Genomic DNA, 24,197 nt, shown 5'->3' with positions numbered 1-24,197 from the left:
GATTTCCCAGGCAAAAATACTGGAGGGTGTTGCTATCTCCTTCTCCAGGGGATCTTCCCAACCCAGGGATTGAACCCTAGTTACCTGCTTGGCAGGCAGACTCTTTACCACTGAGACACCTGGGAACTAGGACAATAGAGCCACAAAAGAAAGACCTTCCTACCACTTGCTAGTTGTGTGACTTGAAAATGTTATTTGGCCCCTGTAAGTCTCAAGTTCCTCATCTGCAAAAATGTGATAATTATTTTCTACTGTACAGATTTATGATGAGAATGAAGAGAAATCATATAAGGCCTCTAAGATAATAATTTTTTTCTTTTGAGATAAAGTAATGGCACTTAGCTGTCTAACTTAGAAGAGTGTTTGAATAATACATCTCTATAAAGCACTTGTCAAGAGAAGACTATCCCTGGGCCCAGAGCCTACACATAGTAGATGCCTGACACATAGCAGATGGTCAATAAATATTATGTGAGTGAATACATTCTAAAATTCCAACCTCATTGTCTAAATAGAAATATCCTAAATCAAAAGGAATCCATGTGGCCTCTCTGGTTTGATGATTATATCATTAGAATACTCATATATTCCAATTCTGTGCTCACCATGCAACCTTTTGATTTAAGACTTAAGCTTAAGTTTGAGAAAAACTACCCCTAACAGGGACCTGCCCCTACTCTAGACAGTTACATATCTACAATTAGAAATGAATTGAATTCTGATTTATCCTCCAGATTTGAGCTGGGGTAATGTAAAGCAGTGCCCCGTAATCGTTCTGAATTGAGAACATTTCTGGAGAAGTAGAATAGAAACTGGATGGGTGAAAAGGACAGTGGACTTCTAGTGCAAGCTAGACACTCTTGTTCTGCCATTAACTTGGAGTGTGATTTTAGCCAAGTTACTCCTCTCCCAAAAGTCTGATTACTTATAAAATTAGGAGTTCTAATATTCTTTCCACCTCTGTATCATACTGTTCACCAATTAACAACTAAAGTAGGCACTAACAACTTGGTAATACTCTGCTTTAAGTCACAACCAGAGCAGAGACATTACTTTGCCAACAAAGGTCTGTCTAGTCAAAGCTATAGTTTTTCCAGTAGTCAAGTATGGATGTGAGAGTTGGACTATAAAGAAAGCTGAGTGCAGAAGAATTGATGTTTTTGAACTGTGGTGTTGGAGAAGACTCTTGAGAGTCCCTTGAACTGCGGGAGATCCAACCAGTACATCCTAAAGGAGATCAGTTCTGGGTGTTCATTGAAAGGACTGATGGTAAAGCTGAAACTTCAATACTTTGGCTACCTGATGTGAAGAACTGACTCATTGGAAAAGACCCTGATGCTGGGTAAGACTAAAGGCAAGAGGAGAAGGGGACAACGGAGGATAAGATGAGATGGTTGGATGGCATCACCAACTCAACGGACATTGAGTTTGAGCAAGCTCGGGGAGTTGGTGATGGACAGGGAAGCCTGGCGTGCTGCAGTCCACGGGATCAAAAAGAGTCTGACACGGCTGAGCAACTGAACTGAGCTGAGTCATCATCTTGCTGACTCAAATGCCAATAAACTGATTAGGACCAGAAACCCTAACATTTATCTTAGAAGACATTCCCCCATGGGTCTCTCGCATTCCTGCATGTCTTGTTGAATATGCTAAGGATGGGATGCAAAGTCTGGATGACTGGTAAACCATTTCTCAGAGTTTGCAACAAGCAGTCTTGAGGGATGGGGTAACCTCTCCATCTGGAACAAAGAACAGGCTTTCTTCTGCTTACTATAAAAGAAATAGATTCCCCAACTAAGTTTTCCTCTTCTCTAACGCAACCCACTGTGGGGGAAGGCATCTATTTGGACCCTTCACATCATCCCTGTGGGATTTGAGGACAAGGTGAATTGATGTAAATATGATGTTCATGCCTCTTGCTGTGTTGTGAATAACAAAGTCCTTTGTTCTTAAAAAAAACTTATAGCTATGTGTGGCAATAGATGGGGCTTCCCTGGTAGCTCAGCTGGTAAAGAATCTGCCTGCAATGCGGGAGATCTGGATTCGATCTCTGGGTTGGGAAGATGCCCTGGAGGAGGGCATGGCAACCCACTCCAGTATTCTTGCCTGGAGAATCCCCATGGACAGAGAAGCCTGGCGGGATACAGTCCATGAGGTCGCAAAGAGTCAGACACGACTTAGTGACTAAGCACACACAGCACAGCATGGTGACAGATGTTAACTAGATTTATTGTGGTATTCATCTCCCAACACATACAAATACCAAATCATGTTGTATGCCTGAAGCTAACATAATGTTATATGTCAGTTATATTTCAACAAAAAAATTTTAAATTAAAAACAAAATCTTTTGTCTCTGCTAGCACCCATGCAACAGTAATAGGCTAATTTATCAGATTTAAATAGGATAAAATAAAATTGAAGACCTAAATGGCAACCCACTCCAGTACTCTTGCCTAGAAAATTCCATGGACAGAGGAGCCTGGTGGGCTACAGTTCATGGAATCACAAACAGTCGAACACGACTGAGCGACTTCACTCACTCACTCACCCTTAAGTGATAAGTTAATATGAGAGCGAAAGCAGAAAACCAAGTTTCATACAACCATAGGTTTTTTCTGTTTACTCTTCTGTGTCATTTTCATAGTCCAAGTTAGGACATCTGCAGATGGCTGGAAATTTAGATGTTAGAGAAATTTAGTTAGCCCATGGTATACTAACAAGATCAAAATTATTATTTCAATCTCTGCACAATTTATTTAGTTTACTAGATTTATTTTTAAATTTTATAAGTATCTGGATACCTACATTAGAAGTCAGTTAACACAAATGTGACAGATAAGAATTTTAAAGGCTCAACAATACAATGCACTAAAAATTTGCATTCTAAATAGATGAAACTTGTTCTATGGTTAAAGTTTTCAATGTAATTCCAGCTAAGCCATTATATCCTCTTATAATCCTAATTAAAATAATGTGTTTAAAGGACCAACCTGGCCTATTATACTCTAAATCTTCTGATTTAAGTTTTTTATTTTATTTATTACATACATTTTAGTAAGAATGAAGTAGGTTACACTCAACAAAAACATTCCTCTTGATTTATTTTTGTTTAAAATTCTATATTGTTCTACTTAACAAATTAAGGCATTTCCAAAGACTAAAGCTTGGTCTTCACTTGTCTTCTTGGTTTTCCTTTTTCTTAGTAGCTACTATTGGTTCATTCTTACTAAGCTTTTGAAATGTTTAAATAGCATGCTGCTAATCAGTTGAGAGGCACGGCAAGACCTAAAATTTGAAGTTTTTGCCAATTTCTGTATTGTAAATATTTCCACCATTGCCTGTTTCAGGTTACCAACATGACATGCAGCAATGGGAAGAGAAGAGCAAATCGGCTCATGGAGCACTGCAGATCAGCTCCAGCCCACCACTGGGGGGGTTTCCTCTTAACACTATACCTACTCTCCACAGGTAATCTCAACCTCGTTCATGGTGTCAGTTACCTATACCTAATCCAGACAAATAAGCTTCACAAGCACCTCAGACTTTTACTAAGAGCAGACTAAAGACCTTCCCCCAAAATCTTGGCCTCCTCCAATATTCACCAACTCAGTGAATGTGCTGTAATCTATCCAGTGATATAAGCCAGCATCCTTGATATCTCATTGCTTTTCCTTGTTCTATCCACTACCAGATCCAATCAATTTTACCTCCTAAGTTTTACTCACTTTTCACAACCATCTTCTTAGTCTGAGGTACCATAAATTCTTTTTTTAATTGAAAAAAAAGAGATAAAATCACAAGAGTAAACTAAATGTGAAAAAAGGCTTAAAAATTACAATGAATTTGATGCTCTTTCCCTAACTGAATGTATTTGCATTGAAAACATACAGATAGTTTGGAATTTTAATCTTTAAATGATCCTTTTCATTCATTCTCTTAGAAAAAGCACATGTATGTTTTAAGAGGTCTTGTTCTGCTAACATCAAGAAATGAACAAAGCAATTTATGGATCATCTGCAACCTAACAAAGTGAAACCTGGGACATAGAAGTGAATGTTGTTCAGTCGTGTCCAACTCTTTATGACCCCCATGTACTATATGGTCCATGGAATTCTCCAGGCCAGAATACAGGACATAGAAAATGAGAGAAAAAGGCTAAAGGTTTCCAAAGGAAGAGATGATTTGAAGTCCTGTGGTTCAAACCTATTATGAGACTATGACAAGAACCCACCACTCTGAGATGTTTTCAGCAAAGTGTGTGAGCATCTTCCTCTAACCAAGCTCTTGCTACAAATCTGTAGAGATGCAGCCATAAGTGACAATACCTCTGGCCCTAACAATAGCCATGACTGTCTGGCTATTCTCCCATATCCATTCTTCTTCTCTAACCCATTTTTTGTTATAGTAAAGTCCGAGTGATCCCTTTTAAGGATAGATCATGTCACTCCTCTGCTTAAGTTTTCCTAAGACCAGAATCTTCACAAGGCCGAAAGTTCCTCTATGATCTGGCCTCTGCTTTTCTCTCCAGCCTCACCTGGAACCATACACCCCTTTGCATTGTATTTGCGGTAACCTTTCCTTTTCTTAAAGAAACCGTATTCCTTTCATCTTCAGATTTTCATATATTTCATTCCTCCTAATGCCCCTCCTCCTCAACCTAGTTAATTTCTTCCCTGATTCCAGAGTTCAAACATAACTTCCTTTCTTAACTTTTCAAATCATATCCCAGCCCCTAATTTTTGATGCCAGAGCACCCTCTTCTTCTCCTGATTAGGATTTATCATAATTCACCCCACTTCAAAGGAAGTGGTAAATATATGAGACTCAGCTACAGGAGATCTTGGACAAGATCTCTTATTTAATTTCTCTTGTCCAGGAGACTTTGGACAAGATCTCGGCTTCAATCTTCCCAAATGTAAAGCAAAGTTTAAATTAAAGCCTCTACCTTCTATACATAGCTCTGATTTCTATGATCCCATGTAAAGGTTATTCCAGGAGGTAGTATAATGTAGATATTAAGAAACTGGACTCTGGAGTCACCTTGGCTCTAATACCACTCTCTTCTTTATAATAATTTGTATATTATGATCTAAGTATGATATTCTGAAAGAAAATAAGTTAGAAACATTCACATTCCCTTTCTAATCAATTTTTTAAATACCCCACATCAAGAATTTAAAACTCTGCATTGAACACAGCCAGGCAGAAAAAAATCAGACATTCTCATGATAATGGATTAAATTAAAACTAACATTGTCTTTATTATGCCTAATCATCAAGTATATGACCTAGCTCAAATCAAGAAGGACATACTTGCACTAAATTAAAATGAAAATTTTTCCTGAAGGTGGCACTGTGAACAAGGAAAAGTAATAAGTCCACTAAATTTTTCAGGACTACAGGACTATCTTATTAGGTTAAAAAAAAAAAAAAGCAACATAATATGCATCCTGGTACCTTTGACTTCTTACTTGCCATTTTCTTTTCACTTTTGATTCTTTAAATTCATTGTTAACTGTAGGTGTACCCATTAGCTTTTTGAGTAAGTTTTTAAATTGATATTTTCTTGATAAAAAAACAACTAATAGCTGAAATTTATTGAATGCTAACTATGTTCAACCACTGTACTACAAACTTCAGTGAATTAAAGGAAGGAGTTCCCCCACTAGGGATCAGACCTGTGCTTCCTTGCAGGGGGAGCCTAGAGTCTTAACCACTGTCCACCAGGGAAGTCCCAGGAGCTCTTCTAAAGTAATATTTAGCTCACACAGCTCCAACCTACTTGATTTTGCTAGGGAATTGAAGCATTTATAAACTTGTTCCTCTGCTTACCGCCTCCCGCCCCGAGACAACACGTAAAGAGACAAGGTAGGATGTTTGTCTTTATTAATGGGAGATTTGACTAAATAAGAGCCTTTATTTTGTTACCTGCTGCCAAATAAAAGTGAAGATCTCATCAAGGACATTTTCTGTTTCCTGTTGTTAAACACCAGTCGACGCGCACCAGAATCAGACCTACTTTATAGCAAGGTACAAGCCACCTAAATTATTTTGTCATCCAGCGTAGGAAGGTGTGAGTCCAAAAACCTAAAAGTTTACTGTTACCTTACTGCCAAGAGGCTAGTACAATTTTAGAACAACCTTCAAAGTTTGAGAGCATAATTTGAGTACATGGCTTGGCTGTGTGCCACAGGGGCTACCATTCTTAATTTTTCTTGAGGTTTCATAGCTTTATCTCCTAGATATTAGTTTTTCAAATTGCTCAGAAAACTTGAATTGTCTCACTATTATGGAAAACGTGCCCCTCAGCTGCCGCACAAGACTGTTAGACCATCAAACTTAAATGAAACACTTCCAACTATGCTTATCCAATGAGTAAATATACCTGTGTAAATACAGAAACATTTAGTTAACATTTCATACAGTTCAAATTAGCAACTTGGTCATAATTTCAACACAATTATGTTTACATTTCAGTAATACTATACACAATGACCTGATTTACTAGAGGAAGGCAGAGGCAAATCTTCCTAAATTCTTTTTCACGGGACTAGGAAACACAGTAGCATACAGTCACATGGCTGGCAATTCCTTTAGAAACTTATGAAAATTGGCATAGTTACTGTAGGCAGGACTAAACTCTGGCTACTCTCTAGTTCTCTGAGAGATCATGATTACGGTCAACTCCTGTTCAATAGACAGCACACACTACAGGGTAAACAGAGAATTGAGTTCATTTCTGCCCTTGGGGAGCTCTTGGACTAAAAGTGAAGAGGAAACAAGCTCAGTAATAGTTCTAATATTGACAGTCTCCGAGAGGAGACACATGAAAACGCAAGGTGTTGTGGAATATTCATTTATATAAATATATTGTTGTCTGTAAGCTTCCTCTTCTTAAGATTAAATAATTTCCATTTCTATTTCTCAGCGCTTTGTTTACTATGCTCCTCTGAAGCCTCAGGTTTCAATATTTATCTTAGATTATAGAACTCAAAACCTTCCCACCATTATGACTCACATCCATTGAGTCAGTGATGCCATCGAGCCACCTCATCCTTTTCCTCCTGCCCCCAATCCCTCCCAGCACCAGAGTCTTTTCCAATGAGTCAACTCTTCACATGAGGTGGCCAAAGTACTGGAGTTTCAGCTTTAGCATCATTCCTTCCAAAGAACACCCAGGAATGAGCTCCTTTAGAATGGACTGGTTGGATCTCCTTGCAGTCCATCGGACTCTCAAGAGTCCTCTCCAACACCACAGTTTAAAAGCATCAGTTCTTGCGGGTTAGGCATGATCTTATAAAAGTGCTCGAAACCATCATTATCCCTCACGGAACAGTGTATCTGTATTTGCTTTAAACCATGGCATGAGTTAAAAAATAATTGAATTTTCCACATCCTATACCTAAATGCAATTTCTAATTATTACTTGGTTATCCATATAAATCAGGTAAATCTGTAGTGTTTCTTTTCCCTTGCATCAGTACAATATGAATAAATGTAACTAATTGACATGTCTGATTTATGTTGTGTTTTGTTAAGCAGCTAAAAGTAAATATTGAAAATATAAGGAAATGGCAACCCACTCTAGTATTCTTGCCTGGAGAATCCCATGGACAGAGGAGCCTGGCAGGCTACAGTCCATGGGGTCGCAAGAGTTGGACATGACTTAGCGACTACAAGTTTGAACAGTTGTTTGCCTCAAGGAAGGCTATAGATCTTAAAGTGCAGGGCTAACTTAATCAAAGCAAATTACTATCCTAAGTATGCAGATTCCCTTACATTGAATGATACTCAATTTTCTTATTTTGTTTGTTTTGTTGGCATCACTTGCAGCTCCAGGAGATCACCGACCAGGGACTAAACCCTGGCTCCCCACAGTGAGTCTTAACCAGTGGACCACCAAGGAATTCCCGATGTTTTAATCATCCTATTTCATGTAAGGTTTCATTACAAATGGTCTCAGATTAATTCTAGATGTAAGTGGCAATCCAATATGAACAACTAGATGAAAATAACACACAGGACCTCATAAATGAGTGAATCAAAGTTCACTCCAGACAGAAAGAGGTGCTAGATGAAGATGGATTCATTACTACGAGGATATATTTTTTTCAAAGAAAGATCTATTAGGTACTTGGGATGGCAAGAAAAACTCAGTTAATCCAGTGAGTTAGAATAAAAATGTAGAACTTTTAAGTAACATTTTTAATAGGCTTGTGGTCACATCATAATGCATTTTTAAGCTTTTCAGAATTGTGGGACATTGAGATATGCATAAAATGTTCTCTCTTTTTAAATCAATGCATCTTTCCCCAAGGGACTAAGATGCCTCCAGGACCTGAGCAAGTTTCCTTCTATAACTCAATCTGAGATACCTGGAGGCAGGGAATTCCACTGGGAAGGAAGAACTGGATTCAATTTACTGTTTCTGGATTTCCTCCCCAGGATTGCCTAGAAGAGTTAAGAAACTGTTGTGAATGTCTCCAGCACTCAATAAAATTGCTCTCTAGATCCCTACATTTGACAAGTAGGCTCCAGAATTCAGCCGTGAGCAAGGACACCACATTTGCTCTCCAAATGCAATCTATGCCCACACTTTCGACATTAACGCATACCTATATTTTTACTTCATGGGCAGTTTTCTCCAGTTGGAAGCAAGAGAGAAGGATGAGTTAGATTCCAGTGAGAAGGATTTGATATACCTTGCTGGCTTTGAGATTTAGGGGCCCACATGCAAGGGCCAGAATGACAGCTCTAGGAGCAAAGACAAATCCCCAGTTTGCAGCAAGCAAGGCAGTACGGACCCTGGCCCTGCCATCATAAGAAACTGGATTCTGCCAACAATTAGACTGAGTTTGGAAATGGAATCCTCCCAGAGTCTCTAAATAAGAATCCAGCCAACACCTTGATTTTCAAGAAATCCAGAGCAGAGAACCCAGCTTAGCCATCTCCAGCGTACAGAACTATGAGATAGTAAGTTTATGTTGTTTTAAGCACCAAGTTTATAGCAATTTGTTACAGCAGCCATAGATAACTAATACAAACAGATAAGTATAGTGTTTATTAGGTAACAGGTGTGTCAAGCATTTGAGATCCATCACCTCGATCAGTCTCACAATTTCTATTGTCCTGGTTTCAAAATTGAGCAATAAGGCCCAAGTCACCGAGCTGACCAGTCCCTTCAGGACCATGATAGGAATCAACCATCTCTATGTGACTGTAGAACCTTTGACCATTTTTATTCAGTGGTCCACAGCTGCTATTCAATAATCATATGTATAGAGGATCCAAGTTTTAAATACACACAAACATACTTACGAATTTACATATGTATATATATTAAAAATTTCTGAAAGAAAATATACCAAAATATTCAGAATCCTATCTTTAGATGATAGGATTATCACTTCTTACTTCATTGTGTTTTCCTGTTTATCTGAATTACTTTACAATGAGCATATTTTACTTGCATAAAATTTTTGTTTCCTTTTTTTTTTTTAGTTAAAAGATGAAGGTGAAAATTTATTAAGGAGAATCCGACCTGAGTACCAATCATTTCTTTCATCTTATTCCCAGAGACTTCCACACTTAAAGACTCAACACATACCCGGGTCCCGGGCTCTAGCGGCAGCCTTCCAAGTGCTTCCTTCCCTTTCAGGCTCCCTGGTCCCCAAAGGAAGGCCAAGAACTATCCTGGGCCCTCTCTGAGGATGGAAGCCCACCTCACTCCCTGCTAGGGAGCCCAAGCTCTGGTGTCAGAGTCTAAGGGACACATTTCTCCTGTCTTTTCTCTTCAGGTTTCTCTACATTAGAGACACCAACTAAACCTCTGAGACAGATCCTGTTAGATAGTGTGAGAGCTTTTCCCAACTCCTTTCTCTCTTGCATACCTGTTACTCTAGTGGCTAGGAGAATGAGAAACTAGATTCTCCAACCTCCCTTGCCAAGTAGGGGTAACTGTGTGCCTCAAGTCTGATTCTGAGACTCAAGTGAAAACCCACCTGGGAATTTCCTGGGAAATGCTTTTTTGCTTCCTTAAACAAAGAGACAGAAGCAATCTGTGAAGCTTTCTACCCCTCCTTTCTTCTTATCTTTAATGCAGACAAGATGCCTGGAGCTACAGTAACAATCTTGTGATCATGAAACATCGAACATGAAGACAAATGTCTAATAAATTAGTGGAGCATAAACCATAAAGTCTGGTTTGTTGATAGCATCATTAGCAGATGTTAGCAACTCCTGTCTCACCTGATTATGTGTGGAAAAACAAACCCTTATCTTAAAACCCAAATGTGATTACCTCCATTCCTATCTCAACTGCTGCAGACATTAGAGTACTGGTCCTCTTTTCTGTTAGATGCAGAAGTGAGATAGAGAACAGGGAGAGGGGATGAGAAAGAAGTAATTGGGGGAAATCTGTTTGTGTTTTCCACATGTAGATTGCTTCAAGTCCCTAATTTTGTGCTGTCCCATAAAACCCTATGCTGAAACCAAGACATCATGCTTATCACTTATGACACAGATTTCAGCCCACAGGATCTATTTTAAGGAGGAGACATTAAGATTGACCTTTAGATTCAGTCACGTGACCTACAGAATCATCCAGCCAATGATTCTACTTATGTTTTGATTCAAATAAATTTTTCATGAATAACTGATAAAATGGAATGCCATTTTATTCCTGTAGCATACTCAAGGCCATGGGAGTAGTCTATCTACTTGAAGGGCCAGGACTAAGAAGATACATTGCCTGGACACTTTAACAAAATAAAACCAATTACAAGTCTATTATGTAAATTGTCTGTTATGTCAGATGAGTAATTCTAAATAAATGGGATAAAATATTCCTGTCTGAAAAAAGCTTTTGTTGGTTAGTCTAAGTTCTACAATCTATGGTCATTGTTGAATTTTAATACTACAGATGGAAGCTTCAAATCAACACACTTTTATTTCTTATTCTCTTAGAAACATTGATAGTTAATTGAGAAAATCCCCATTATACAGTCAGTCCTCAACAAACAGGGTCTTAACTACATGTCTTTGAGAGAGAAACTTCTTCATGTTTTAAGCTTTGTGAACTTGTGTTAGAGTTCATGTCACTCATTCCTGTGATATATCATTTTGTTACATTTCAACAGGAGATTAAAATTGAACAACACTGGCACAGTGAGCAAGCAAAGAAATGTAACTTATTTCAATTATGTCATGTTAAATGGCCAGTTGGAATTTTCACATATTGCTTTAAATTTTAAACAGTGAAAATCAGTGTAAACTGCAAGGTATATTGATTTTCATTTGTTAAGTGAACATTGTGTCTTGCACAGGAACTATTTTAATGCATTTGAATCTTTGTTATTGAAATTTAGTCTCTTGTTTTTTCAACTATTTTTATACAGTTTTTCAAAGTTATTTTCCATTTACCATTATCACAAAAGATTGACTTTATTCTCAGTGTTGTATGACCCTTGAGGCTGTCTTACACCCAGTAGTTTGTAGCTCCGCCTCCCCCCACCTCTTCATTCCCTCTCTCCTACTAGTTTGTATATCTATAAATCTGCTTCTTTATTGTTGTAGTCACTAGTTTGTTGTATGTTTTAGATTCCACATGTAAGTGATATCATAAAATGTTTGTCTTTCTCTGTCTGATCTGTTTCACTTAGCATAATGCCCTCCAAGTCCATCCATGCTCTTGCAGATGGCAAAACTTTATTCTTTTTAATGGCTGAGTAGTGTTCCATTAGGGGCTTCCCTAGTGGCTCAGATGGTAAAGAATATGCCTGTAATGCAGAAGACCTGGGTTCAATCCCTGGGTCGGGAAGATCCGCTAGAGAAGGAAATGGCAACCCACTGCAGTATTCTTGCCTGGAGAATTCCAAGGACAGAGGAGCCTGGCAGGCTACAGTCCATAAGGTTGCAAAGAGTCAGACACAACCGAGTATTCCATTATATACACACTCTCACATTTTCTGTATCCAACACTATGTTGTTTCCATGTCTTGGCAATTTTAAATAACGCTGCTTTGAAAATAGGGTGCATGTATCTTTTTGAGTTAGTGTTTTGGGGTTTTAAAAGCATATTCAAGAGTGGCTGGGTCATATGGTAGTTCTATTTGTAGTTTCTGAGAAACTTCCATACTGGTTTCCATAGTGTGTGGGTTAGTCACTCAGTTGTGTCTGACTGTGACCCCATGGTCTGTAGCCCACCAGGCTCTTCTGTCCATGGAATTCTCCAGGCAAGAATACCAGAGTGGGTTGCCTTTTCCTTCTCCAGGTGTTTCCATAGTGATTGTACCAATCTACATTCCCACTAACAGAACACAAGGATTCTCTTTTCTCTACATCCTCCCTGATTTGTTATTTGTGTTCTTTTTGATGATAGCCATTCTGACAGGTGTGAGGTAATATCTCATTATGGTTCTTATTTCCATTTCTCTGTTGATTAGTGATGTTAAGTATCTTCTAATGTTCATATTGGCTGTCTACATTTCCTCTTTGGAAAATGCACAATATATTCAGCTCTTCTGCTCATTTTTTTCTTCCTAATTTCTTTTTTTTAACTTAAATTTATTTATTTTAATTAGAGGCTAATTACTTTACAATATTGTATTGGTTCTGCCACACATCAACATGAATCCACCATGGGCATACACATGTTCCCCATCCTGACCTAATTTCTTATTTTATTACCATAGAAGTAACACAACACATTCCTACCCATTTTTAAATCAGGTTGCTTGGTTTTTTGACATTGAGTTATATGAGCTGTTTATATACGTTGGATATTAATTCCTTATTGGTCATATCATTACTCCAAATAATTTTAAATTCTTTAAATATGATTGTACTATCTAGTTCTCCTTTAGGTTAAATATAGACACAAAAATATCATTAGTTAATATTATAAATTAATGACATTATAATCCTTCAACTGGAAGTGTTACATATTATTCTTCTATGTGAACTTTGAGTTAATTAGAAGAATTAGGACTAGGTCCTGATCCCTCTGCCCATGTTTAAGGGTCAGCTGAATTGAGCTTCTTTAACACATTTCATAAATAATTTTATTCAGACTCTTCATGCTTATTTTCAAGATCAAGTCCTTCATTCAAGGTATTTAATTAATCACTGAAGCTACCTTCTGTGTTGCTTAACATCATTTTTCAAAGTACATTATTGTCACTTCCAACTTTTTGAAATATAGCCCTTTTTTGAATGTAAGATTTTTATTATTAAAAACTTAATCCTAAATCACAAGAATTATTTGCATGCCATCAGGTCAGCTGGTTTTTGTTTGTTTTAATCTTTTTGAAGTGACCTTTTAAAAATTTCTTTACAGCAATGGCCCTAGATCCAAGCATCAACATCACCTAGCAAATTATAAGAAATTGACATTCTCAGACTCTACCCAGATTCACTGAATCAAAAACTCTGGGGAGGTCCCAGCAAGCTGGGTTTTAATAAGCCCTGTAGGTGATTATGTGGAAAAGGGAATGGAAATCTACTCCAGTGTTCTTGCCTTGGAAATCCCAAGGACAGAGGAGCCTGGTGGGCTACAGTCCACAGGGTCGCAAAGAGTTGGACACGACTGAATCGACTTGGCATGCAGTAGCATAGCTGATTCTGATACATGCTACAGTTTAAGAACCACTGCTTTACAACAACATCTAACTGTTACAAATATGAAGTCATTTCCTTAAAAATAATTTAGCTAAAGTGTGTGTGCCTCTTTTTTAAAACTGATTGTGCTGCTATAGAAAGTGTTCGAGAAACACTCCAACCATGTTATCTAAAATAATGATTCCAGTTACATCCTATCCCTAAACCCTGCTTTATTTTCTGTATAACAAGGTCTTGGTTTTGTTCATGCTTGACTCCCCAACATCTTGAATGGTGTCTGGTCCTATTTGAAATGAAATTATTGCGATAATTTCAGGCTAACATGTCTTCATGATCTAGGCTAGATCACACAGCTGAATATAAGCTCAAAGAATCATGGAGAAAATGGCTAACATTTGGTTCAAAGCTGTTCTCCCTGATGTTTTCTACTAAACCAGCAACAAGCAGTAACAAGAATTCATACCATGGAAGGAACATAAGGACAAATATTAGTGAGCACAGCTCCAGTCATTGCTAATATAAGCACTCAGTCATTGGGTGGTTAAAGTCCCAAAGAAGTAAGGAAAACACCAGGTCAAGGAAGCTGTGCTTTGTGTGATCATTCAGCTCTCTGAAGGGCCCCAAACCACCAACCACCTAACACAGAATTCTTGATAAGCCTTATAATTTTTTAAATTCTAGCCATAAGACAAGTAGAAAAATACATATAGATAATTTTTTAACTTTTCTGTCATTGAAGCTAACGCATTATGAAAATACCAATTGAGGAGTGGAGAGGAAAAGAACTTTTAACGAGCAGTTTCTTGAAACAAGTTAAAGGGTTTTATTTTTGTTTTCTGTGTCCTCTGATGCTGAACTGCAGTGACTTCATATTTAAGCTGATAAAAAGAACTCTGAACCATCCAATATATTTTTTTGAGTCCATTTGTTAGACAAAGTATGAGGAAATGTGCTCCATCACTTTTTCGTTTGTTTTCCAAATGGCCATTTCAATGTAGATAACAGTACACAGGATAAACTGGAGAAGCAGGTTCTGCCACCATGCCCAGCTCACCTGCTTGTTACTTGATCACTCCATTCAGAATAGCATTCAGGTGGCAGAACCAGCTATGTGGCCTAACAGGGTTGGAAACCTGCCCAGGCCGAGCCCCCAAAGACAAGAAGTAGCTCTCATGATGAGGACTGTGGCGATGGGGACAAATCGCTGCTTGACACACTCTACTCACAAAATCGCACAACAGAATAAGAAAAGGAATGGCACTCAAAAGAGAATAAACAAAAGGCAAAGTGAAGGCATCATGTAACACCCCCATTTTTTAAGGAGATGAAGCCAAGAAATATGAAACATGAATGTGTACCCTAGTTTTATCCACGGAATTCAAATAGATAGTTTTACCAAGATTTCCACACTTGGTTTCTGCCAAAAAAAAAAAAAGAACAAGCTAAAATACATTCTTTTTCACGTGGGATAAGCCATTTTCTTAGAATGTTTTTTACTAAGCTTGCTTTTTCTGTGGTTATTCTGTTTAGACAAGCAAAATTATATTATTCATACAAATATTTATCATAAATCTTACAAAATCATAAGAATGATCATTACAAACAAATGTGTTTAGCACCTGTTTTTGCCAAAAACCCATTCACTCAGAATCTGCACTTTCCTGTTCTATTGCTTGCCCTGAGACAAGTGATTATAAATTCTTTATCCTAACCTCTCCTAATTTTTATTCCTTCAGCTCCAATGAAAAGTTTCAATAGTAACAAAATTAAGTGTTCTTCATGGATCAAGGGAAGTGAGTGATGTACTGAAACCGTTCACCCAAAGACCTGGCTTCTGGACCTACAATCTTTGAAAAAAGTAGTGAGAACACTCAGAAGGCTTCCATGACGCCTCTGATTGTAGAAAATTACTTAATTTCTTCTAATTTCCTTTTGCTTCCTGCGGAAGTAGGGCATTATGTAATTAAAAACAGCTAAGTGGTTTTTAGGTCACTTCCAGCTCTGAAAAGCACAGAATTCAAAGCTGCTAAAAATAAATACTTTAAAACTGACTGATATATGCACACACACACACACACACACACACACACGGTTTCGCTGTGAAAAGGGGAGGGGCTATACAGTATTTTACAGAACTTTACAGTGCATCAGTATCAAAACGTTTTACATTCTTGTTCCTGAAAAAAAAAAGTTTCAGGGTGGCATCGGCCCTGCAGGGAGAGTTCTGAGAAACCAGGTTTCAGCTACCCGCGTTTAGCTTCCAGGCGCTTCAATCTGCATAGAGGCAGTGTTTCGGAGGACCACATCCCAGCTCAACTGGGGATCCAGCGGAATTTGTAACCCCCGTTGGCGGTCCGGATGGTGAAGGCATTGCCCTGAGGGAAAGCAAGGGTGCGGATGGTGCTGTGGCTGCGGATGGGGGTGCTAAAGGAGCCGCCCTCCTCGAGCTCACTGTGGCTCAGGTTCAGCGTGCTCCGGCTGCAGTCTGTGCGCAGCCCCGGGAAGGCGCCATGTAGGTTCCCGGGCCTGCGGTCCAGGCTCGGGGGCTCGGGCTGCAGCCGGAGCCTCTTGGGATCGCGGCTCTGCAGAGCTTCATCGCAGCGCTCGGAAATCTCCCTCAGAACGGCGTCCACTTCCGCGCAATCCTGCCCCGCAGCGCTGAACAACTCCTCCAGGCTCCTTTTGGCCGTCGCCTTGAGTAGGAAGGGCTCGGCTGCCGCCCCGGGATCCCGGGAATGGGTGATCATCAGCTTCTACAAGAGATGAGGAGGAGCGCTGCCCTGGGGCCTGCCAGACTCGCCTCTGACTGGCGCCCGAAGGAGGCCTGGGCTAACTTCCAACAGCGCGACTCGGCAGACCCCTGCAAGTGACTCAGCAAGCTGCCAGCGGTCCTCTCCTTCCCTCGACCCTCGCTGGGTCCCAACACTGGGAGCAGGGTCGAGGTGAAGGGTGCACAGGAATATTTCCGACTTCTGCAGTGCTCTACACGCCCGCGCCCCACTTACATCCAGCACCGAGGCCAGGTGCCGGGTCCGACTGGCGAGTTCCTTCAGTTGCACATTGCGCTCCTTCAGGGAGGCGATTTCCTCCTGTTTCTGGGTCAGCGTCGCGTGCAGCTGCAGGAGGGGACCCAAACATTGAGCTGTAGGCTCCCGTGCTCTCTCTCCTCTGTACACTCGGCAGGAACTGAACCCAGATCCTCACGTCTAATCAGAAACTTGGGGGCCCAAGAACGTTTACACTAGTGAGAATAATAATCAGTTTTTATTACAAAGCACATAGAAAGTTTCTCAGTGACTCCTCAGTATAGTGATGAGGAGTGCTGACTTGGGCAACAGGCAGATAGATACAGATTCTGCCTCCGAAGTTCAGTCTTCTTGTACCTCAGTTTCCTTATCTGCAAAGTGAGGCTGGTAAGAGTAAGCTCAACGTCTGTGGGTATTAAATGAGGAAAAGTAAATGGGTAAGCGCAATACTAGGCATATAGCCTTCAATAAATATTGGTGGCCCTAATAAAAATCTGGTGGGTAGGATTATTCCCACTTAGGGACGTTGTAAACTGAGCCAGTAGAGGAATAGCAGCTGCTTGGACTGATCCACTGGCTCTAACGTGCCAAAGAGGCACATCTCTGCGCCTGCAGCCTCCACTTTGTCCCGAGCACCATGCCCTGCCCCTGCCCCTGCCCCAGCCCAGTGTCCCTACTTGATTGTTCTCGATGAGCGCGTCCCCCAGTGCCCTCTGGTTCTGGTCGGCCACCTCCTTCCAGTACTGCTCTGGCGGGGGCACTTCGGGCGGGCTCAGCGGCGGGGAGAGACAGGGACCAAACGGCAGGATGTCGCTAGGAGAGAACGGGAAATCTCCGCCCGCCAGGGAAGGCGACATCAAAGAGGATGAGTCTGATGAAGAGCAAGAGAGGGAGCTGGGTTTGCAGCCTCAGACTCGTGCCTGGCTAACTACAGGGACACATGTCACGACGGGTGTAGGGTTTATATAGAGATGTTTCTTTATTTATAAATCAACCCTCACTCTGCAATCCCCAGGATTCCCAGGCCCTTCCTGATATCCTGTACACTCTCAGCAGGCGCTCAATAAATGCCTGTTGAGACGCTCTACACTGAACCTCCACAGTGGCCGGGGCAAACTTGTCTGAAGTCACACAAATCCACTACTCCGAACACTCCTGTCACCCAGGCTCTTCCTAGCCACGTCACAGCTTAAGGCTGGGCTCTCTTCCAGAAGTTGCACTGGCAAGCGGAGAAAAGGCTATCTATAGCGATCCAGCGATTCATCTTCTCCATGAGGAAAAGGGAGGAGATCCCCGCAATATGGAAGAGCCTGACACTTTGATGAGTTGCTGGCGAGTTGTTAATGAGTACACAGTTTACCACCTTCAGGGCCACGAAATTTGAACTTGTAGGATTTGAGGGGTGGAGGACGCCCCCGCTTTAATTTTACTGCAGAAACTGCACTTGCCTGCAATGAGATTATCCACGGTGTCTCTGAAATCCTGCAGATCGAAGTCCGCTGCCGTTTGCAGGGAATGGCTCTGAAATAAACCAGAGGTGAAAACTAGTTAATGTTAAGCCTGGCGGGTCTCGAACACCTCCTAGACGGTCAGCTAACCTCCGGGACTCAGTGGCAGGTCTACGCGCAAACGCGTTCACAGTGGAAACTTATACCTGAAAATCAAAGCCCCGCCCCAGGCGCGGAATCCAGGAGGCTTGCACCTCCGTGGTGGGGACTCTGCTACGAGGGTCCTGCCGGGCGCTGAAAATGCGTTCAGCTCACCGCCGCCACCTCGCGCCTGGCCTCCGGCAGCCGGCACCTTTCCGCGCCGCCTCATTGGCCCGCCACCAGCCAACCCTACGCGTTCCTAGTGAGGCCGCAGACCTCCAGCTCAGACTTACCTCTCACAGGCCAAGGGGCCACAGCTCTAAAAGCTGGGAGCACGGTGTGCAAACACTCCGTCCTTGCTCCCAAGATCTGCCGGCGTACAACGGCATCCAAAACAGTAACTCCAGGCCACCTAACCCAAGAAGGCTCAATCACAACTAAACCACCCGTCCCCACCAAGAAAGGGAAAAGGTCGGCTAAGATATGATGGGCCAAGAATGCTATGTGGAAAGTGCTTCTGTTCAGCACGCAGCCGGCATGGTCCCTATTGCTCTTTTGCTTCTCGAAAAGTTGGAGTTGACTTTTCCAGTCCAGCGTGATACGCCTCTAACATTGTGGACTGGACGCTCTCCTGGGTTCCTGCAATGTGCCTGGGTGAGTGAAACGGAAGGGTACCGTAAAATGCTGGCTGCCAGGAAATTTCTCATTCCCTTAATTCGCGGACAAAAGAGCTGACAAAACTCTTTTACGTTGATTTTCTCTGTTAATTCTCACAGCAGTTCAGGAAGCTGGCAGAGATCAAGAAGTGATTCCTCCCCTGATGGAGAAGCTGAACTCAGAGAATTGCCCAAGCAACCAACTTTGAAATAGTGAAACTGGAGCTTCTGCTCCAGAATGCTGGTGCCTATTTCAAATCCTCTTTCCTCTACCCCTCGTTGCCTCTAGCTTTTATTTCTTTTTTAGGAAAGCCTGGCTTCCAATGAAGAGCTCGGGGAAGGCGAAAGAGGTCCCTCAAGGGGCATGATCTGAGGGGTGCATCCAATACGCCCACCAGAGATATCTGTTCTAATGATCTTTGTTCTATCATCATTTTTTTTATTCCTCTGGGTTAATCTTACTCGTCTCCCAAACCCTCATCGTAACTATTCAGATACTTCTGAGAAGAGGAGCTTAATCTGAAGTGAAAGTGTGAAAGTGAAAGTCACTCGGTTGTGTCAGGCTCACAGTCCATGGAATTCTCTAGGCCAGAGCTTAATCTAACTCTAACTTCAAAGAATGTACAAGTTATCCATTTCCTTCAGGGAGCACCAATTGAGATCTGAGTTGTAAAGGGAAGTCAGCTTAGAAAGGAAGGACTGAGGGCCCCAGACAGATCCTGAAGCACAGATTGTTCCCTGGTTGAAAGAGTCAGAAATCAGGCATTTTCCAAGGGCCAAAAGGCTAAGGCTCTCCCTCTTAGCAGAGAAAAGCCCTTACCACAGGAAGACTGGAGGCCATCTGAGGAAATGGTGCCCAGGAAATGCTTTCTCCTGTGCTATCCCAGGTCTTGGCCCATTCTGGACCCCAAACTCTTCTAGAGCACTTCCTCTCTGTGTCCACTTTCCCCAACAGGAAAGAGAAATATAACCAGAGTGTGTAGTGGCCAGAGGGTTCCCCTGGAGAGTCTTTCTCTGGGGATGTATCTCCTTCTGCACCAGCTCTGCCTTCCCCAGGACAACTGAATCTCTTGGGCCATCTGGCAAGAGCTCTGCCCTTAAAACTCTCTGAAACTCGAAAGAGACGGGCTAACTTCGGTTCGGTTCGTGGGCTCTGGTTTGTGGGCTTAATCCTTGGTGCAGGCTGTGCCAAATCCCTTCAGTCGTGCCTGACTCTGTGTGACACTATGGACTGTAGCTTGCCAGACTCCTCTGTCTATGGAATTCTCCAGGCAAGAATACTGGAGTGGGTTGCCATTTCCCTCCTCCAGGGGATCTTCCTGACCCAGAGGTTGAACCTGAGTCTCTTATGTCTCCTGCATTGGCAGGCGGGTTCTTTGCCACTAGTGCCACACAAAATCCTAGGTAATTCAATGATATTTCTGTGGTTACTCTGTTACTATCTTCCCAATTAGATAAAAACCTGGCACTTCTCCAACACAAACAGTAGGGGGGAAAAAAAAAACTAAAACAGAACATGATGTCGAATTTAAGTTCTGTATTTATAAGCCAAAATTCAGCAAGAGCCTGCTTTTTCTCTTGCAAAATAAACATGTTGCAGTAAGGGAGTGATGTAACCCTCTGGGTCAGTTGAATGATGCTCCTGTATTGTCTTTTTTTTTTTTTTTTTAATCTGAGCATCCAGACTCTAAGAGAACAAGAGAATAAATAGCCTCTGCAGGGCAACACCCACTCTTCCTGCCTTCCCAGTCTCTGCTCTCAGGGGCCACCTACCCCAAGTCTCCCTGGGCTCTGGCCCAATTCTAAGAGGCACTTAGACCCTGGGACACTTTGTTCCACCATCCCAGTCACAGTTCTAGGAGGTGGTCATATCCTCTGGGGAGTCCCTAGCACCTGCTGCCAGAAACCTCGAACAGGCACCCTTCTTGTAGGTGCCATCTAGCTAGGACCTCCTGTTCTTCTGGGCACTTCATATCCCATCAATGAGTCAGGCTTCTGGTCTCAGCCCTGGTGAGTGGGAGGAGTGAGATGTAAGTGAGAGGATAGGTTTTCTTGGGGGAAACGCCTCTTTCCCCCACGGGAGTGACAGTAGCCTTTGCAGAGGGTGAAAAGGACTTTTATAAAGTGCCCAACTGCTGAAGGGCCATCTCTGTACAGAACAACGTTTTCAGTCAGATTTCTTCAAATCCTTTGTCACTCTTCCGGCTTCCTCCAAATGTAAATTCTCTTCGTTTTTTCCAGTCTTGATGGAGAAGTTATTCTCCAATCTCCACACTCCTTAGACATCCAGGGAATGAAAGTAGTTACATGAATGACCCGGAAAGGCATGTTGGAAGGACAGAGAGGACGCGCTGATATGGTGCCCAGAGCGCAACTGTACTCCCACTCTCCCACCTGATCCCTCGGTGCGCAACCTCCAAGTTGCTCTATCGCAGCTCCGAGGAATTGATGGGGAGGAGAACGCGAAACCCGTCTGGCAGGGGAGCCCTCCCTGCGCAGAGTTGGTCAAAACAGCTCTGAGAATGGAGCCACCGTTAACATGCTAGGAGGGAGGAGGAAGTTCCTATTTTCGCGGCTCGGATTCCTGCAGGACATCTCTCCCTGCTAGCCAGGTGTTCCTGTGCTCCCCTCCCCTAACGTTTCTTTAAGGAAACTCGGGAAATAGAACTTTGGGCTGAGAGGCAGGGGGATTCCACCGGGGGAAGTACCTGTGAGGCGGCTGAGTCACCACCAGGCGGCGGGTCGGACCCAAGAAACGAGGAGCAGTCAGCGAGGTCCTGCAGGTCTATGGTGGTGAGCGCTGCGCGGCGAGAACCCGAGACACGCGCCGGGCGGACCCTGAGCCTCCCCGCAAGGTCTCCCCGCGGGCATCGCCGCCAGAAATTCCGAAACCCCGGGGGAGAAGGTTCTTTTGAGCCTCGCGAGCCCCACCCACCTGACTTGGGGAACTCGAGGGGTCGAGCGGGGACCACCGTGCTCACCTGGCAGTGCAGGGGTCTCGGCGTCTGGGGGATCCTCGTACACCGACACCCGGCTGCAGCCGCTGCTACCGGAAAAGAACTTCCGCGGAGGAGCGAACTAGCCGGGCACAGAAACGGTGAGCTCGGGTCAGCCCTCGGGGCCGGGAGTGTGCGGACCCCGCCCGGCCCTGGCCCGTTGGCCCCACCTTCCTCTCCGGCTTCCCGGGCTTGCTGATGGGCAGGCCTCGCGGATCCAGCATCCTGTTGGGGCAAATGCTGTCGAAGGCCCGGCGACCCGCCGCGGTCCCCCCGCACTCCTGCATCCTGCCTCCCGGTCCGCTTCAGGCCCGGAGCCCCGCGCCGACTTCTCGGAGGCGGCGGCCCGGGCCAGGATGGCAACCCTACACCCAGCGCTCCGGAGGCTCTGAGGCCGGCCAGAAGTCGGGGAGGCGCGTGGTCGGGGTGGGGCTAAGGAAGTACAGTGGAGGTGAGGAGGGAGGGCCGGGTGGAGAAGGGGGGACGCTGCGCGGGAGGGGCGGCTCGCGCCGGAGCGCCAGAGGTGGCGCCTTCAGCCCCGGACAATCTGCACTTTGGCGGAGGCGTTAAACCCAACCTGGCAACGCGGCTTCCCCCGGGAACCCGGAGCGCGGGGCCCAGGCCCGCGAGCGCCCTTTAGGCTGGCATTGGCGCCAGCCTCCCGGCCGCGCCAGACAAGAGAGGAGAGGACATCCCCTACTGGTCCCTAACGCTGGGTACAGCCTTCCCGCCTACGGACGGCGGGAAAGGGAAAGTTAACGATTCTGATTTCATTTTCTTCCAACCCCAGCCACAAGGCAAGAAACAAACTTGGAGCGTCCATCGCCAAAGCCAGAGCCCAGCATTTGCCCCGCCATGTCTGTAGGATTTGGTGGGGATGTAGATTACGGAAGATACCCCAGATTACGGAAGGGCTGGAGGAGAGCCCTCCTGGTGCTGACTTCACTTTGTCTGAAGCCTAGAGCCCTTCTCCATACCCGTACCCCGCACTTTCTCAGGCAGCAGAACCTGAACATAGACTTTACAACAGAAGGTCGCATATCTCTACAGCCCCAAATCCCCTAAAACCCAGGTCTCTCCCACGGAAGCCCCAGCCACCTCTCCAAGCATTTGGCCACTTTCCGTACAACCTGCTTCGACCGCTCTGCGGGAGTCTTGGCTCCTCTTTCTCACCCTGGAAGGCTCTCCCAGGAAGGGGCATCTTCATCTGCTTGGGTGAGAGGTCTCTCTCAGGACCACTCTTACATCCATCCAACTTGAACAATCATCTGAAGTTGAAATCTTTGTGACCCTCTATTGGGCGCCTTGTGGATGTCTTGTACCTTACAGGAGTAGTGCCAGGTCCTCTTTTAAAGGGCATGATCCTCTTTTATTTGCACCTGTTATCTGGATTCATAGACAAGATTATCCTAACAGAGATGGAAAGCAACCTAATGATATAATTAGAAGAGACTTAGAGACTCTCTGACCCACCAATAGATGCAGGAACCCAGTGAGGTCAGCCAGATAGAGTTGGTGCGGTATTGCTGATGGCGAGGAAAAAGCTCTGGCTTTAGGGTCAGAACCCAGGCTCCACCAGATCTGTGAACCCTAGTTCTTTCGGAAAACCATTAAACCAAAACACTAACTAACTTCAAGCGAGTTGCTGTGAAGATGAGACTGTTTATGTAATATGACTGGCCCCTGGTGTGGATAAATTAATGTTGTTTTGAGAAGCCTTTTCAGCTGCGTGTCCAGCCTCCCACAGCCTGTTGCCCAATCTGTCTCCTACTTCCTCTGGCTCCCCAGTGGCCTAGCCACTAGCTAGTCCATTCCCAGGCCCTATCCTTAATGACTTCCCAGTTTGTAAAAGGAGTGGGGAAGCTCTTAGCTGAGTTTCGGGGAGATCTCTACATACCCCAAGATCCAAAACAGGCCCATTTTCTATCATGAGTTCCGAGCTGGAGTAGAAAAATAAGGGTATTGTATTTTTAAATGTGCAATAGATTTTCTGTGGCAATGGGAGCTGGAATAGCATGATTATCCTGGTCTGGATGATTTCTGGCACCAAATCACCCATATCAGTTTCAACTGAGTGATGGAGTAAATGCTGGTGAAGACAACTGCTTCTCAAGCCATTCTTTTGCAGATACCCCACCCCTAACACTCAGGCTGAGGGCTCCAGATATTCTGGAACTTGGAAGAGATGGTGTGATTTTTCTCCTCCTCCTTTTCACCATCACAGACTAGCTTTTCCTCAAACAGCTTGGCGATTACCACTTCCCTTTCCCTGAGCTAAGGAGTAAGTTCCTAGAAAGCATAGCATATCAA

The 24,197-nt window shown here is 43.4% G+C and overlaps 1 protein-coding gene and 1 long non-coding RNA gene across 2 annotated transcripts; one reads left to right on the top strand and one right to left on the bottom strand.

Moving 5' to 3' along the window:
- The first annotated feature begins 3,350 nt into the window (after window positions 1-3,350).
- On the top strand, window positions 3,351-10,845 carry LOC138422004 (uncharacterized). Its single transcript, XR_011249711.1, has 3 exons — window positions 3,351-3,471; window positions 7,837-7,939; window positions 9,505-10,845. It is a non-coding gene; the product is annotated as an uncharacterized lncRNA (long non-coding RNA).
- A 3,574-nt stretch (window positions 10,846-14,419) lies between these two features.
- MCIDAS (multiciliate differentiation and DNA synthesis associated cell cycle protein) lies at window positions 14,420-22,294 on the bottom strand. The gene is made up of 7 exons (XM_069556529.1): window positions 22,058-22,294; window positions 21,873-21,969; window positions 21,600-21,691; window positions 18,095-18,167; window positions 17,324-17,517; window positions 16,626-16,736; window positions 14,420-16,373 (listed from the first exon to the last, which is right to left on the bottom strand). Exons 1-7 carry the CDS (start codon window positions 22,172-22,174, stop codon window positions 15,933-15,935), a joined length of 1,125 nt encoding a protein of 374 aa, XP_069412630.1. The 5' UTR covers window positions 22,175-22,294; the 3' UTR covers window positions 14,420-15,932.
- Window positions 22,295-24,197: the final 1,903 nt, after the last annotated feature.

The sequence above is a fragment of the Ovis canadensis genome, chromosome 16, assembly GCF_042477335.2.
Source record: "Ovis canadensis isolate MfBH-ARS-UI-01 breed Bighorn chromosome 16, ARS-UI_OviCan_v2, whole genome shotgun sequence".
Lineage (NCBI taxonomy): Eukaryota > Metazoa > Chordata > Mammalia > Artiodactyla > Bovidae > Ovis > Ovis canadensis.
Note: the sequence above shows the minus strand (reverse complement) of the source record. Positions and strands in the feature narration are given on the sequence as shown.

What these genes read in the sequence shown, in the direction of transcription:
- MCIDAS (XM_069556529.1), bottom strand. Translation starts at nt 22,174, where the DNA reads ATGCAGGAGTGCGGGGGGACCGCGGCGGGTCGCCGGGCCTTCGACAGC. An exon ending in CCGGGAAGCCGGAGAGGAAG is followed by an intron (nt 21,970 to 22,057) that starts GTGGGGCCAACG and finishes GTGCCCGGCTAG; the next exon opens with TTCGCTCCTCCGCGGAAGTT. An exon ending in ACCTGGCCTCGGTGCTGGAT is followed by an intron (nt 16,374 to 16,625) that starts GTAAGTGGGGCG and finishes CATCTCTTGTAG; the next exon opens with AAGCTGATGATCACCCATTC.